The 17485-nt window shown below is 37.3% G+C and overlaps 1 protein-coding gene across 16 annotated transcripts in view; it reads left to right on the forward strand.

The window, feature by feature from the left end:
* Positions 1-1962: 1962 nt before the first annotated feature.
* LOC131160480 (uncharacterized) overlaps positions 1963-17485 on the forward strand; it is a 31322-nt gene continuing 15799 nt past the window's right edge. For 3 of the 16 annotated variants that reach the window (XM_058116200.1, XM_058116203.1, XM_058116207.1), the window contains exons 1-2: positions 1983-2625; positions 2961-3142. In XM_058116200.1, coding sequence (XP_057972183.1) covers positions 2513-2625; positions 2961-3142 — 295 coding nt within the window. In that variant the 5' untranslated portion in view covers positions 1983-2512. Of the gene's footprint in view, positions 2626-2960; positions 3143-17485 lie in introns of all 16 variants that reach the window. The other 13 variants (XM_058116206.1, XM_058116212.1, XM_058116211.1 and 10 more) reach the window with 10 other exon arrangements.

Genomic DNA, 17485 nt, shown 5'->3' on the forward strand with positions numbered 1-17485 from the left:
ATTACACATACTTTCTAAATGGTGTGACATGAGTAAAATGTAAATACTGTGATGAATTATGATATGTATATTTATGAGATGTTGGGAATACTGAAATGGGATAAGAATATGTATTGCATATGTATTGTTAAATATGACATGAGATTCACGTGAAGTGAACTGTTACAAAGAATGTATATGACATGAGATTCACGTGAAGTGAACTGTTACAAAGAATGTATATGACATGAGATTCACGTAATGTGAACTGTTACAGAAGAAGTATATGACATGAGATCTACGTAAGGTGGACTTTACATGAGATCCACGGAAGGTGGACTTTATATGAGATCTAGGCAAGGTGGACTTTACATGAGATCCACGTAATGTGGACTTTACACGAGATCCACGCAATGTGGACTATACATGAGATTCACGTAATGTGAACTATGAAAGTGAACTATGTAATATAAACAATTGAGAACATGAAAAGATGTATATTATAAAGATAGCAGATACAAAGTAAGTAAGAATGAATTGCATATTATAGTATCATATTTATTTCGGGTGAAGTATACTCTCCGCCCGAGAGCTTGCAGAGAAAGGCGAGTGTCCAAATAGGTGTTAGATGTAGCCATATTAAGCTGCCTAACGTATTAGGGCAGAGAGAAGTTACTTGTATGGGCAGGTAATCTTCCCTAATTTCTGGAACTTCTGCCAGTAAACTTTTGTTTGAATGTGTGTGAGGACGAGATAAATTATCCACCCGAGAGTTTTCTGAGTAAGGTGAGTGCCCTGATATGCTTCAGTTGTAGCTATGAGTTGCATAAAGTATCAGAATAGAGGGGTGCTACTTGTATGGATGGGTAATCACCCTAATCCTTAAGAACTCTTGTTTTACTAAAATGCACTGCATGTATGCGAGTAGGGATAGAGAATGTTTTCATAATTGTGATATGTTTATAAATGATGATTATATATATATATTTGTACACAAACCTCATGATAGCCACATACTAGTGTTAATCTATTCTTATTTACTGAGATGTGTCTCACCCGATATGAAATTTTATCTTTTTAAGGACATTCGCGGGATCAAGCATAGTAAGCTCGAGGCTGGTGTAACATTTTTGAAAAGAGTAAGGGTATAAACTTTGGTTATAATTTTTTTTGGGGTTGTAATATATTTACATTTTCAAAGTTGTAAATATTTGTGAATACTGGATGTTGGGTTATGTTTTTGAAATGTATATAGATGTAGAAACTCCGGTGTATTTTGAGGAATTATTATTATTATTATTTCTGCTGCATGATTGAGATAATGATATCAAATATTGGATATATATTTTGTATAACACTCCAGACCCTAGTTTTGGGTTTGGGGTGTTACATGCCTTGTGTGTGATTTTGTTCTATTTTTATTAAAATCCATAGTCAAGAACTTAAATTAACATAAAGTAGTTTTTAAGAAACAATTTTTGCTTTATTATCATTAGGAAAGTAAAGCAAATGACTATGACAAGTTGTAAATGAATAAATTGAATTACTAAAATAATTGAAATGTAAAAGTTGAATGCTCTTCTATAATAATTGACGACAACAATATGATATTTTACTTCAACATCTACTTGTAATGGAGTTTCCTTTATTAGTTACTATATGTTTGGTATGTCATAATATAATGAAATCAGGAAAAATGAATTTCACTCGATCGTATCATCTTATTTATTCAAATTTTCATTTCATTCAAGATTAGTATTAGCAAACTCTTAATGGGGTAAAAGGAGCATTCATGTAGATCATACTACAAATATTGCAAAATGTGAAAACCTAGGGCTATTAAAAGATTAGAAGACAAAAAGTGGGGTTCCAGTGTAAATATATGAAAATAAATGTCCAAACCATAAATAAATAAATTTCCCTCCTAGAACAACGGACTGGAGACAGCCAGCATACAAATAGAGAGAACGCGAAAAGAGTCTTCTTCGCTTCAAAATTACAAATCAAAGCCGCTCTCTTCCTTCTCTCTCTATCTCTCGCTCCTCCCTCGTCCTGTCTTCCTTCGCCACATTTTCCCAGGAAAAGTCCCAGTAAGATCCCTTTCTCTCTCCCATTTTCTCTTTCTCTTCCCTTATTTTCTGGGATACATGCATCACTGCTTCTGTTTTGTTCACTTCGCATGGATCCCAGTTGTGGCGGGAATGGCACTCTCGTTCTATTGCCCGCCATTTCAATCTTCTATATTCTCTAAATTCTTATTCGTAATGCAATTGATCGTTCATTGAGTTTCATTGTCGTCTCTTTGTGCTCCAACAGTTCCGGAACACATCTATTTGGTTCATGTTTCTTTTTCTTTTATTTATAGTTTTCTTTTTGTTTCCTCAAAGCACGAGGTTTCTAGGGTTTCTGGTTTCTGTTTTTCTAGGGTTTGTCTTGCTGCATTATGCTTATTTTATTTGGGTTTTTAAGACAACAGTTCTTGTAGCGGAAACTCCCGGATTTCGTGGTGCGTTGGATTCCGAGAAATTGAGAAATGCCTCTGTTGAAGAGAAAGCCTTTTGCCCTTTTGGAACCACCGGAGGATTTGAAGCCCAGTGAGCTCGTCTATCAAGTTCGTTTCACCAAGGAGATATTTCGCGATTATAAGTATCCTTCTTTGAATCGGATTATCTATGACTGCCTTTGAATAACATGCTAGCCTCTGTTTGGTTCCCGAGAAAACCAAGGAAAAGAAAATTTGCAGCTTAGAGTCTTCTCTATGCTGTTGTTTTGCTTTTGTAGAAATTGAAAATCTCAACAGAGCTCAGGCATTGTGTAGGACCCAGGTTTTCCTTGGGATTTAAATTATCAAAATCGAAGTTTAGTTTAGTTTTTTTTTTTTTTTTTTGTTTTTTTAAAATTTTATTTTCTTTTTTTGCATTTCTCAAACATCCAAATAGTACCTTTGCCGTTTGTTGTGTTTTTTGTGTTGCTTAATGCAGATTACTTAGTGAGTATTTGAACCGGATAAATTTGTATCGTCAAAGGGTTTGGACATGCAAAGTTACCGGGAAAATTAACTTGACTTTCGAAGAGGCTTTGGTGTCAGAGAAACGTGCAACTGAGAAGGTTCAGGAGTTTCCCAAGGAGTTAATGGCACCTGTCCTGCTAACCGTCCAATTCAGTAACAACTTACTCTATGCATTATATATGAATGTTTATCAGTTACATTGATTTTCTTTTCCTGTTTTGTTTCGCCATATCATATTTGATTGATTATCTCTAATTAGATTCATCTAGTGAATTACTAGAGCTTTATTTTCAATTGTTGGTTCCAAAATTTAAGTACATCTGCTGTACATCATTGAAAAATGTGCTCATACTTATGTGGGCTGGGTAGGGTTGTTGGGCGTGGAAGTATGGTGATGTGTATGCATGCTGGATTGGTCTGGTTTGATGTGGACTTGGCTGCAAGAACAGTTCATGTGGATACATCACCTAGTGATGATGTAAAATTTCTCCACATGATCTAGTTATGATATAAAATTGCTTAACAGGGTAAAGCCAGTTTCATGTGTACATAATTGTAGGCTGGTGGCTGGTGAAGAAAACACTCAAATTAACAGAAAACAATGTTAAACCTGCAAAATGGCCTCTACAAAATCCATGAACAAGAAGAATCTGGCTGTATGCTCAATTTAAATAGAACAATCAATTTTTGAAACACGACATTGTGCAAGCTCACAAGAGGTAATGCTGCAGACATGTGATGGACTGTATTGTTTGTGAAAGCTACGATATTGACTAAGAAGTTCTGGGGACATTGGTGTTATGTTCATGGTTTTCGAACTCCAGCTCAGCTAGCCAGTCTGGGTTAGGAGTCTGATAGCTTGGCTGGGCTAAGTCATGCTTGTAATTTGGTTTTTATGGAATCGATTGTTATGAAGTGGATTAACTTGTCCTAAGCCGATGCTTGCTTGGTTTAACTTAGGAACTTAGAAACTTTGTTTTGACCAAAATGAGGAGTTGGAGAGGCTAGAACCTGGTGCACTGTTTGGAGCCGCCAGCTACATTTTGAGATGTACTAACTGTGTATGAAAAACCAAATCATATATGCTGTTTATATTTCCTATAAAATCAAATATTACTTTGTTGTACTTGTGGCCTAATGTTAATTAAATTTTTTTTTTTTTATCGATAATATTATTGGCATATGAGTTGTGTCTTTTTGCCATACATATCAATGAATGTATTTAACGCATTTCTGCAAAAATCCACAACTCATATGCCGATAATATTATCGATAACAAAATTTTGTTTGAATTAACATTAGCTCACAATGGTAGCTAAGTAATATTTAAATAAATAATAAAAATATATAATATTGATTAAAATATAATAAATTTCAATAAGTAAGCAAAATTTTGATTAAATTAGTAATATATTATAAAAACATTAATTGAATATGGGTTCACATTATAATTAAAGTAAGAAACTATTTAGTCTGTGTGTACACTCTTAATAAAAATATTTATATTAGAATTATACATATTAATGATCATTGTGTTGATATCACTAGCTTGATCAATTGAATCACCTGTTTGACCTGGGCTCAGTGTTCAGGCCATGTTAATATTTTTTTTATTATTATAATGAAGGAAAATCCATTTAATAGAGCAAAACATGAAAGTGAAGGCCCTGTTTTTATTAGTAAAAGAAAATCTATTAAATGAAACTGAACCTACGTACAATATGTGGAAGACAGCACATCTTCCATGAATAAGACAGAATAATTACAATAAGGCTGTCTCCAATCCCTTTGAATATTGGTCTGGGAAAAATCCCCAAAAAAATCCAAAAAGAAATTGCCAAAATAGAAGCAACAAAGATAACTCTGTCCCGCATCAAAGGTGAAGAGCTTGAGTCAAAGAGTCCAAAGAATGGCATGTATGGCACAAGTCCACCTCCCTTGGCTTCTTTTGCTTGAACCCAAGGATCTTGCAGACAAGAAATCACCCACATTCTTAGGAACCACCCATGCTTCACTAGAACAAGACAACAATGTGTTCCAAAGTTGAGTAGCCACCTGACAATGTAGAAAAAAGGCTCTTAGTATTCTCATTGGGTCCTTGACACAACATACAATATATTGTACCATGCTTGAAGAGGGAATGTCTTGGGCCTTCTCATCAGGGATTTAAAGATTTTTTCCCTTTAATATTAAGAAAAATTATCAAGAATTTCCAATTAAAATTATTGTTATAAGAAAAAAGATGCTACGAACAAGCTGTCTGATAAAGGAGAACAATTAAGAGTTGTAAATATTTGAGCTCTAAAGGCCGAAGGGAGGTTAGGGGTTTTAGTGGGCAATTGAGTATTGAGTGATACACTCGGTAAACTGATCCGATAGAAAAGAGATACCCACGCTAAGAGGGTGAGAGGTTGTTTTTTGGTTAATATTTTGTTCATTGATGGAGAGATATCCAAAACATTCATACACATTGTGGCACAATATCTTTTCTCTAAGGGCATCAAAGCTTTGATGAAACATAGTTGATGATACTTCCCGAAACATCCTCAGTGAGTTTCTGCCCATCACCCTTTGTCTCTATTGTTTCATAACCAAATCATTTTTCACATAACCACAGCCAGCGTTGAACTTGTTAGTGTTGAAGGGAGGCCGGATCCATATTTAGGAGGGGGAATTTTTTTTTAGTCATTGTTAGTGAAGCCTGCAGTGATGCTTATGAACCTTTTCCTTTATCATATTTAAACTAGCCTTATCCTTATCAGTAATCATTTTGTTTTTTCTGGTCCATGATCCACAAATGATGGTGAAGATTGAAGAGATTTTTGGCCAAGGAAGTTCTACTTTAGCTACATGGAAAAGCTTTTGCAGTTTAGTAAGCCATTAAGCTATGGATGAAGATTTGATTGATCAGTTTGCTTTCACTTTACATATAAAACTGTTAATATTCAGTTTCAACATCTTCTTGCTAGTGTTGAATTTCTTATGAACAGCATATTAGCTGAGCAATAGTTTCAAAGTCAAAGCTATAGATATTTATAGAAGACAGGAGCAGCATGGTTGGAATCTTTAAGAAGGGCTTGAAAATGGACTTACAAGATGCTCGCTACAGTCAAGTGTTTAAACCTAGAAATAGGTCAAACTGGAGAACATTTTTATTCATGTCAGTAGTTCATGAGTTAAGTAGGATGATTGGCCATGATCAAGGGTTTGATGTGATTTGGGGTCTTAAGGTAGGGAAGGCAGTGATTGTTGTGTCCAATTTTAGTTAGCTGACAATGTCCTCCTCTCTCTTTCGAAGATAGTATTGTGATATTTCAAAAAACATTTAAGTTGAAGTTCTTGAAAAAAAAAAATTTAGGATCGAAGATCAACATGCTTAGAGTGGGGTGATAGGTAATACGGGGAGGGGTGAGTTAGGAGGTTTTGGTGTTATTGCTGGTTGCACCATTGACTTATTTGGGTCTTCCTTGGAGGTAATCCTGATTCCTTTACATTTTAGGTTCTGGTGATGGAGTGAGTGGAGAGTAGGTTGGAGGCCTGGATGAGGGCTTATTTGTCCATATGAAGCATTATTCTCATCCGTGCAGCTCTTTCTACTATTCCTGTTTATATTTTTTGCTCTTTTTAGAATTCTTGTAAGGAGGAGGAAAAGCTTTTGTGTGGGTTAGAATGGATTACAGGTTTAACGAGCCATATTACCATCATTGAAAATGAATTGACTTTTTTGAGTTTCCTTCAAACAAATGGAACATGCTTGTAGCAATACATGTTGTGGACTTTGTTGCATCTACATGACCAAAAAAAAAAAAAAAGAATATGAGAGCGATTTATTGGGGTGCGAAATTCTTTTGGTGAAGGAAAGATTGGAACTATCATGGGTATTGGTAGAGGATTTTAACATAGTTTTTACCCTAATGAGAGAAGTAGGGAAAGAAGAGACTGCAGAATTGAGGCAATTCATACATTTCGCTAATGACATCTCTTTGATTGATTTACTGTTGTCAGATGGGCAGTTCACTTGGCCTAATCTGAGGAGATCCTGATCTAGAAGACTAGAATCGATAAGTTCTTGGTCTCGATCAGGTGGGAGGAGTGTTCTCCAAATGTTGTTCAGAAACTCCTTTCTAGGCTAGTGCATCACCATCCTTTTAGATGTTGGGAGCATGAGGAGAGGCCCCATCTTTTTTGTTTTTTTCTTTTAAAATATATCTGGCTTAAGGTGGAGGGTTTTAAAGACTTAATAGAGAAGCAGTGGGAAGAAATGTTTGTGGAGGATTATGCCAGCTTTGTGGTGTGCACAAATCTAAAGAGCCTAAAATCTGAAATTAAGAAATGGAAAGGGGAGGTTTTTGGGGACTTGAATGCTAGGAAAGATGACCTTCTCGTGGAAATCAATGTGTTGAACAGCCAAGAGGCAGAGGACAGGATATCTTTTAGGTTATGGAGAGATTTTTTTTTTTTTTTTTGTGTTTTTTGGGGTTAAAAAATAGCTGTTCAGTTTAATTAGGATGGACGAAATTTCTTGGAGACAAAAGTCCCTGTTTCTTTGGCTGAATTAAGGGGATAAAAAAATGAAGCTTTTTCGCAAGCAGCAATCTTACACAGCAAATCTAATTTTGTCCACGAAATGGTTTTTGAGGAAGAAAAGAGGTGAAAGAGGCTATGTGCAACTTGCTTAAGGAGCTTTATATGGGATTGGTGAGGTTTATCTATTTGGTTGAAAGCATGGAATGTTGAAATTAGGGTAGGTTTAGTGAGCTGGTTAGACCGACTGTTCAATGAAGAAGAGGTTTTGGAGGTTTGGAAGGTGTGTAATTGGGACATAATGCTGGTCTTGATGGGTTGACTGTGGTCTTTCATGAGAAGAATTGGGGGCTACTAAAGGAAGATTTCCTCATGGTTTTTGATGATTTTTATGAGAAAGGGGACTTTGTTAATTCCTCAATGACACCTTTGTGGCTTTTTTCTGAAGAAGAATGGGGCTATGATGTTACATGCAGTAAGGATTTCTGACTCATTGGCTTTTGGTGGGTCCATCTATGAATTATTATCGGGTGGAGATGGTGAAGTTGGATATGAAAATGCATTTCTATACTAGTAGCTGAAGTTTTGAGTAGGTTGGTTGGTAGGGTAGTGGATAAAGGTTTGGATGTGAGGAGAGAGGGGGTGATGGTTTCTCACCTTCAGTTTGTTGACGACACTATCTTCTTTTTAGGTGACCATAGGCCTTCTTTTTTGAATATTTTGGGTCTTCTCAATATTTTTTTGAGAGGGTTTTTGGGCTTAAGATTAACACAGAGAAGAGAGGGATTAGTGTGTAAGGGAGATGTCTTCGGAGGCTGCAGTGTGTTGGATTGGTCATTGTCCTATTTAGGGGTCCCTCTGGGGGGTTTATCCTAGATATGTTAGCTTTTGGGATTCGGTTATGGAGAGGGTGGCTAAGAGTTTAGATGGGTGGAAGGGTGCTCTTTTTCTATTATGGGTAGAATTACTCTAATGCAGACTTGTCTTTCTAGTATCCTATTGTATTATTATTATTCTATTTTTAAGATTCCAGTGAGGGTTGCTAGCAAGATTGAGAAATCATGAGAGATTTCCTGTGGTTGGTTATGGGGGATTTTTGGGATCATTTGGTGAGTTGGGAGTTTTTTATGTAGGTCTAAACAAGAGGGTAGATTGGGTCTGGAAATTTGATGCCTAAAAACATTGCTCTCTTGGACAAATAATTTTGGCGTTCTCCCTGGAGGATTCTTCCCTGTGGTATAGAGTTGTTAAAAGCAAGTCTGGGTTGGACGAGAATGGATGGAATGCGAATTTGGATTTTAGATGTTCTTCAGAAACTCTATGAAAGCTATCTCTTAGATTTATCCCCTTTTTTTCCCGTATACTAAGTTCATGTTGGTAGGCGTTGTAATATTCATTTCTGGAGAGTCTTTTGGCTGGGGGATTTTGCTTTATCCACCTCTTTTCCTCATCTCTTTCATTTGAGATCAGTACCATTTCTTATTTTGTTGTTGATTCGTGTGGTCCTCTGATTTCGTGGGATTTTCACTGGTAAGGATGCAAAATAGTTATCCTCTTTGTTAGTTTTGTTGAATAACTGTCAAATTTCTTTGGAATTTCATGGTCCTTAGATCCTGTGGGGGTGTATTCTTGCAAATCATTTTGTTATTTTTTGACTCATTTTGATTCTTGTTTTCCTCTCTACTGATCTATTTGGAAGGCCAAAGTCCCCCTTAAAGTCAAGGCTTTTATCCGGTTGGCTGCACGTAATAGAATCAATACTAATAACTTGTAGATTAGGAGACTAATGAAGGCTCTCTCTCCAGATGTTTATGTGGTTTTAACTGTTCAGAATCTGCATCACATCTTTTTATGCAATGTGATTTTTCCTGGAGGGTGTGGAATAATATATTTGGTTTTGTTGGAGAGTGTTGGGTTTGTCCAGAGATAGTGGAGGATTTTTTGGTAGTTTCTTTTGTCGTTTTTGGTAGGAGAAATGACAGGGAAGCACCCTGGAAAAGTGCTTGCTTTTTAGTAATTTTGGGGCTGTGGCTCTGGCTGGAATGCAATGTGTGTATTTTCTTGGGGAAGATGTACTCTTCTTTGCTGGTTTGGGACATATTCATCACATAGCTTCTGCTTGATTGGCAATATTTGTTGGATTGATATTGTGAGCTGGACTTTTGTTTGTTTTCCCTTCTTTTTTGTCTTTCCTTTGTATTTTTATCTGGTTTGTCCCAGATTTTGTTATGGAGATGTGTTTTCTCCTTCTTGCTTATTCTTAATTTATAATGAGCTTCTTCGTTTGCTATTAAAAAGTGTATTTCTACACCAATTTTTGATGCAGAGCAGTAGTAAGGAATTGCTGCCAAGGGAGAAATTAGAAGAGATAGAGAGAAGGGTAATGAACTGAACAATGGTGGGGAGGGAAGAAGGGAGAGTAAGAAGAAGAAAGGAGATACACTTGAGAGGAAGAAAGTACTTTCACTTATCATTTCAAATTCATCAAAAAACTAACTCTTATGTGGCTTTTTCACACTGTATTTATAAGAAATCCTAAATTACAAGAATTACACAAACCCCTAAAGGTACATGAAATTGCACATAAACCCCTAAAACACTTGTATATTACAAACACACCCATGAGTATACTACAAGCAACTAAACACACATAATACACTACTAATAATGGAACACATTTGGGTTTAGGACCCAGCAATCCCTTGACACGGTTCTTTGAATTGGGTCAAAATGATCCATCTGAATACCCACTTCCCCATCATACATTACCTTTCCGTTCTTATCAACTGGACACCAAAGGGTTTCTTCCATTAGGAGGCTTAGGCAAGGGTCTGTCTAAAGTCTTATTCCTTTCGTCTGTGTTATGTTCATGGAGGTACTATGCAAAACGTAGATCATATGAGAAAAGGTTGTCAGGGTGGAAAAAGGAGTTGCCTCTCAAAAGGAGATTAGAGAATCACCCTTATTATGCATTTGGTCAGTTTTAACATCGTCTTTTTGGGCAAACGGTTATGGAGATTTATGGTTGAGAAGGATTTGTGGAGGGTGGTGGCAGGGGACAAATATGGAGGGATACAAATGTGTGGATAACTAGGGAGGGCAGGTAACCACATGGATTGGGGTTGTGGAAGAACATATGGAGAAATTGGGAGTGCTTTCATGATAACATCTCCTTTGTTGTCGGGGTAGAAGTGGGGATTCTGTTCTATTCTAACATGATTGCTGAAGCAGGCCGGGAACACTCTGAAATTGCAGTTTCGTGACTTATTCCTTCTTGCCACAAATAAAACTGTTTTTTTGAGCCCTTATCTTTATCTTACAGACAACGTTGTGTGTGTCTTCATTTAGATGAGCCTTGGATTGGGAGCTTGAGATGTTCTATAGTGACTGTACAGGTCTAGTGTTATCAGACAGGGTAGTGAATGGGGTGAAATGCAAAGAAACAAGAACTGATAATTTTGAGGTGAGTTGCTCCTTCAAAATCATCGACTCTGATTGCTGCTTTGGTGGAGACAAGTCGTTCCCTTGGAAGGCCATTTGGAACACTAGATCTCCCACAAGAATTTTTTGTTTTGTTTGGGAACTAGTAACAAGATTTTGACTAAGCCCTGAATGGAAGGTAAATTATCCTTGTGAGCACTGAGCAGATACTATATGTGAATGTCATGTTGGGAGTGCAGACCATCTAATTGTAGATGGACCAGGAATTTGTGAAGTTGTCTTTTGAGCATGATGAGAATCTGTGAGGCATGGCAGTCTCTGGTTTGAGAGTATTGTGGGCTGAGGGGTATTATGAATGATAGAAAAACATTCTTGAATTCGGCCCTCTTATTGTTTTTCTGGTTATTGTGGAGTCAAACAAACTGCAATGCATTTGAAGGAGTTCATAGTTCTGGCAATACTGTAAGGAGAATTAGCTTGAAACATTGTTTTTCAGTTTGGAAGGCAGCATTGAAAATTGTCAAGTTGCCATTATTTTTTAGGTGTGTTATCTTTGTAATTTCTTCTGTTGTCTTTGGGTTGCACTAAAACACACACACACACACACACACACAGTTGTGGCCTATAAAGATTAAATAATGCATAATTATGACTTCAAAATGAAAAGCTACAGAATTGGAGATGCACATGTGCATGTGCATATGTGCCATTATTGATCTTTTGTTGACTTGTAATTGAAGAAGGAACTCAGCTTTGGAGAAAGAGAGAGAGAATTTATTAACAAAATAAAGGATCAGAGATTTGCCCATAAATGAAATTTATTAGAAAAAAAAAATATAATCACAGAAAGTAGTACACAAAGTAGAGGTTAATATAACAAATATCTCTTAAATATGATATGATGGAACTCCTGGAAAAATACGAGCTGTTGATGCCTAAAAAGAGGAATTGAGAACTACCCTATCCTGAAGCAAATAAATGTGACGGCTGAAAGATTCTTAAATTCGTCTCTAACCAAATGATCACACCATGGTCATTAGAGCACTGTCCCACCATCTCCTACCATTTTGATTTCTGTTAAAACCCCAAAATCTAGCTGGAAACATCTCTTCAGTAGCACTCAAGAGATACCCAATACTCCTCGCCAGTGCTGAAAAGAAATTTATTGCAAGTAAAAGGACAATACAGAAAGTGATAAGCAACTATTTCACCCTTCTTACAAAAGAGGAGCCTTAGTGCCTCCTCTTTTGCAAACAATCATTAGTGTTTATCTTGTTTAAAATCATGCATCTGAAGAAGGTCTCAACCTTAAAAAAGAATCTTGGCCTTCCAAATAAACTTATTCAAAAGGAAAGGATTATTTGTTGTGGAACCGGATAGGAATAGAAGTTTTTACAAGAAAAGAATGACAACTATCCAAAACATGAAAATCTTTTATCTTGAGAAAAGAGGAGAGAGGATTTGAGTTCAAACTCGTCAACCTCCCTTCTCATTAATGTTATGAAGGTATACATGTGAAATGCACACAAATGCATGTGTGTATATATATATATGTATATATTTGCTAGGCCATATATTTATTCAATTCATTGGTTACTGTTGAATGATTAGGTAAAATGGAAGACCTAATCACAATGATAGGTCTCCCTCTATTTTTAATATATGTCCAAGTACATACCGATGACCATAATGCCCTTACTAACTCTCACTTGTTAACATAACAATCGACACTAACAATGCTAATGACTAAGATAACCATCAATACTTCGCCTCATGTTGGACTATATATATCATATGCTCCTAGCTTGTTACAAATGAATTTAACATGAGCAACCCCCAAGGCTTTAGTAAATAAATCAGCAAGCTGCAAATTAGACTTCACATAAGTGATGGTAATGAGCTTCTGCACAAGTTTGTCCCTAATCAAAGTGGCAATGTGTTTTGTCTACTCGTGGAAGATTGGGTTGGAGGCAATATGAATGTCAGCTTGATTATGACACATTAGCTCCATTGACTGAGAAGTTGGAAAACCTAGTTCTTTCAGCATGTTTTTCAGCCAATTAAGTTCACATGTAGTGTGAACCAGGGTCCTATACTCTGAGTGAGCACTTGACTTGGCCACCTCAGTTTGTTTCTTATTCCTCCAAGAAACCACATTTCCACCAACAAGGATGTAATTCTTGGTTGTGGATCTTCTATCGGAAGGTGACCCGACCCAATCTGCATTGGTATATTCTTGAATATGAGTGTGAACCTTAATCTTGATATAAGAGACCTCCCCAGGTGCACCTTTGATTTCTAAAGATGCAAATTATTGCATCCCAATGACTTTTTCTTGGAGAATCAAGAAATTAACAACACTTGTGAAAGATATATCTGGCCGAGTGATCGTGGGATAATTTAGCTTTCCAACAAGTTTTCGGTGTCGTCCTAAATTGAGCAACAAATGACCCATATCTGGCACTAACTTACTGTTAGGATTCATAGGTGTATCGACAGGTTTGGATCCCAACAGTCCAGTCTCATCTCAAAGATCAAGAACATACTGCTTTTGTGACAAGACAGTTTCGGTACAAGATCTTGATACTTCTATGCCCAAGAAGTACTTCAATGGTCCCAAATCCTTTGTCTAAAATTTAGTCGGTAGGAAATGCTTTAAGATTTGAATACCTTGATCATCATCACCAGTAATCACAATATCATGAATGATCTGCCGCACACCATTGAAGGCCAAAGCAATGAAGTGACCAAACCATGCCCTAGGAGATTGTTTTAAACCATATGGTGACTTCTTGAGCCGACACACTAAGCTCGACTCCCCTTAAGCAACAAACCTAGGTGGTTGCTCCATATAGACCTCCTCCTAAAGTTCACCATGTAGCAAAGTATTCTTCACATGTAACTGGTGTTGAGGCTAGTGATAGGTGGTGGCTAAGGAGATGAACAAATGTACTGAGGCAAGTTTGGCTACAGGGGAGAACGTGCCTAAATAGTCCAAACCATACACTTGAATATATCCCTTAGCAACAAGGTGGACCTTCAATCGAGCCAGGGAACCATCTGGATTAACCTTCATAGTGTACATCCAACGACAACCAACCATGGACTTATCAGGAGGAAGACATACCAAGTCCCAAGTATCATTATCCTGTAAAGCATGCATCTCTTCTATCATTGCACTCCTCCACCCAAAATGGGACAGGGCTTTAGAAATAGATTTGGGAAGAGCAATAGAAGGTAGAATACTAACAAAACAGTAGTATAAAGGTGACAAGAAATCATAAGAAACAAAATTAGAGATTAGATCTTGGGTACAAATGCGTTTATCTTTTTGAACAGCGATAGGAGGATTAATCACTTTGGGAAGAGGATAATTTGATAAGGGAACTAGAGGTGTAGAAGTGGAAGCTAGAGGAGGCTCTCCTCCTTTGAGTCGTCGTGTGTACACTTGTAGATTGGGACAATCCAAGTAGCAAGAAGGACTAACTAGATGAAGATGTAGAAAGACTGGACGAAGGAAATAAATTAGGATCGGGAAGGCTTGAGCAGAGGAAGAGACTCATCTAGGTCAACAGATTTCAAGGAATCCGAGTAGTATGGTGTAGCTTGAAAAAAGGTGACATCACCAAAGACAAAGAATTGATGTAAAGTCGGGCTATAACATTGATATCCCTTTTGAGTATAGGATTACCCTTGAAAAATACATTTGATAGCGCAATGATTCTACTTATCCGTTCCTAGAGTTAACTGATGGACAAAAGACGCATAACCAAGTATACGAGGAGGAAGGGAGAACAAAAGAGCCTTAGAGAAGATAATGACTGACTTCGAGAATATGTCTATTTTTCCATTCAGCAACTCCATTTTGTTGTGGACTGTGGGCAGAAGATGACTAATGGATCATACTAGAATTAGTCATACAAGTACTAAATTGGGTACTAATGTACTCCTTAGCATTATCATTATGAAGTATCTTGATTGGCATATCAAACTGAGTCTTTATTTAAGAATAGAAGGCACAAAAGATGTTAAACAGCTAAGAACTATCTTTCATTAAATACAACTAGGTCATTCTATAGTGGTCATCAACAAATGTAACAAAGTACCGAAACCCTAGTTTCAATATGACATGACTAGGATCCCAAATATTAGTGGGCGAGAATGGATGAGCATATAAGGACTATTTGCTTGTTTGTTGACTTGGGAAGCAAAGGGAACACAATGATGTTTTATCAATTGTCTAGATTCACACTCAAGATTAGGCACATAACTCAAGGTAGGAACTAGCTGTTTTAATTTGTCCATGGATGGATGGCCAAGGCGACTATGGATTTGAAGCAGTGTAGCAGGGCATTGCAGGCAATGGGAGAAGAAAACAACTCAAAGTAGCAGAGTCCATGAGCCTCACGCCTTGTGCCAAATGTCTTCCTCATCCTCAAATCCTGAATAACCACATAGTCATGATAGAAGGTTATAGAACAATTTAGTGCCTTTGTAAGCTTACTAACTGACATGAAATTGAAAGGGGACTTAGGAATGTATAAAACAAAAGAAAGAGAGATGGCGGGAGTAGGATTTACTGTTCCTATCCCTTTAACTACAGTTGTGGACCCATCAGCAAGGGTAACTTGAGGTAGATTTTTAGGATATTGGAGGGTAGAAAAGAAGTTGGTTACACCTGTCACATGGTAAGTAGTAGCAGAGTTGATACTTTGAGGACTAGTTGGAGAGATACCAGATGACATACAAACTGTGGGATTACCCTTCTGAGCAAAAGATGCAATGTGATGAAATGCTTGTTGGGATGTTTGATATTGTAGGAACCTTGAATACTCTTCCTCCGAGATAATTATAGTACGCTGTTCACTTGAACAAATGCTTGATGATGGAAACACACTATTGGGATTGGAGGATGCCATCCCAACATACACACAACCTTGATGCAGCAGAAAATGAGAAATACACAATGAAAAAAATGCTCTTGTGATTCCAAAATTTTACTTTTGGACCAATCGAAACAAGTGAACTTCTAGACCAACTGAACCAAACACAAACAAGTCAACAGCTGATTCAACCACGAACGAGTCATCAACAACGGGAGATAGTACTACACTACTACCACAACCCTACAAAATCATGTACTGGTTCAACCACGAATGAATCACCAACAACTGGACATGGCACTGCCACAACCCTACAAAACCAATGTATAAAATGCTGCCACTGTTCCAAGAGACTTAGACACATCCCTAAGAAACCAACACAGCTCTAACAGTACCAAACAGCCTCTATGCAGTAGAAAATCAGAAGTACACAGTGAATAACATCCTCCTGGAATTTGTGGACACCATCCCAGCTCACAATGTTTGGCAACCAGAGCAAACCACAAGCACGCAATGAACAAGAAAGATAAAAAAATGAATTAAGAACACAACAATACCTCTGTTTCAGGCCTCAATGAAGTCTATAAACGTTGACCAACAGCTTCAGGCATTAGCAAGCAATAGGGGAAAAAAAAAAAAAAAGGGCAGCCCGGTGCACAAAGCTCCCGCTTATGTGGGCTCCTGTGGCTGTGAAATTTTGAGGGCTGGCAGAATGGCAGGTTCTGTAGCTTGCTATGTGGTTAGTTTTGCAAAATGTGACGTATTTCTTGAGGCGTTGAAAAGGACAGCAGCATCCAGGATTTTTCCAGTGACTGCAGCTTTTTTGGCAACTGCTGAACATGCTCCTGGACTTTGTTGATGTTGATGAACCTTCTGCAGCAGAAGGTTGCATGGTATTATGATGTTTAGGGTTTGATTTAGCGGCGGTCATGCAATTAGGGTTTAGATCGGATCTTGCTTTGATACCATGTTGAATAATTGGATAAAATGGAAAGACCTACTCACAATGGTAGGTCTCTCTATTTATAATATATGTCAAAGTACATGCCAATGACCATACCCTTACTAATTCCCACTTGTTAACATAACACACACACACACAACAATGCTAAATGACGGATAACCATCAACAGTTACCTAAAAACCTATAAGCTTGGCAACCATCTTTGAAGAGGAAATATATTTGTTCTGTTTGCTCTGCTGGTTTAGCTGAACTCTAATTTGTTTGTTGAAAGTCTTCTATTGTGCAATTATGTCCAGTAGTTTTTTCTGATCAGCAAAGAAAGTTTGTTAAAGGGCATCAAAGGGATGCTCTCCAATTACAATGAAAGTACGATAGTAAAAGTAGAAAGAGCATTCCTTCACTGTAGGGTGCCAAAAATATCAAGGATTGGATTAATATTGCTCTTTACCAGTCCAATATGCAAATTAGATACCATAGTTATCCAATGATCCTTGACAACATGAAGGGGCAAAGCCGATCCTTCAAAATCTCTCCTGTTTCTTTCCCTTCACAATGCTTAAAAAATGGCAAGGGGGATGAGAGCAAGAGCCTTCCTTCCATCCTTTTTGAGGTGGATACCTTCCCAAGCCCATAGTTCACCTTCCACAGTGCTGGCAGTGACCCATTTCTGCTTGCTCAGTTCTA

The sequence above is a fragment of the Malania oleifera genome, chromosome 7 (assembly GCF_029873635.1).
Source record: "Malania oleifera isolate guangnan ecotype guangnan chromosome 7, ASM2987363v1, whole genome shotgun sequence".
NCBI classification, from domain to species: Eukaryota; Viridiplantae; Streptophyta; class Magnoliopsida; order Santalales; family Ximeniaceae; genus Malania; species Malania oleifera.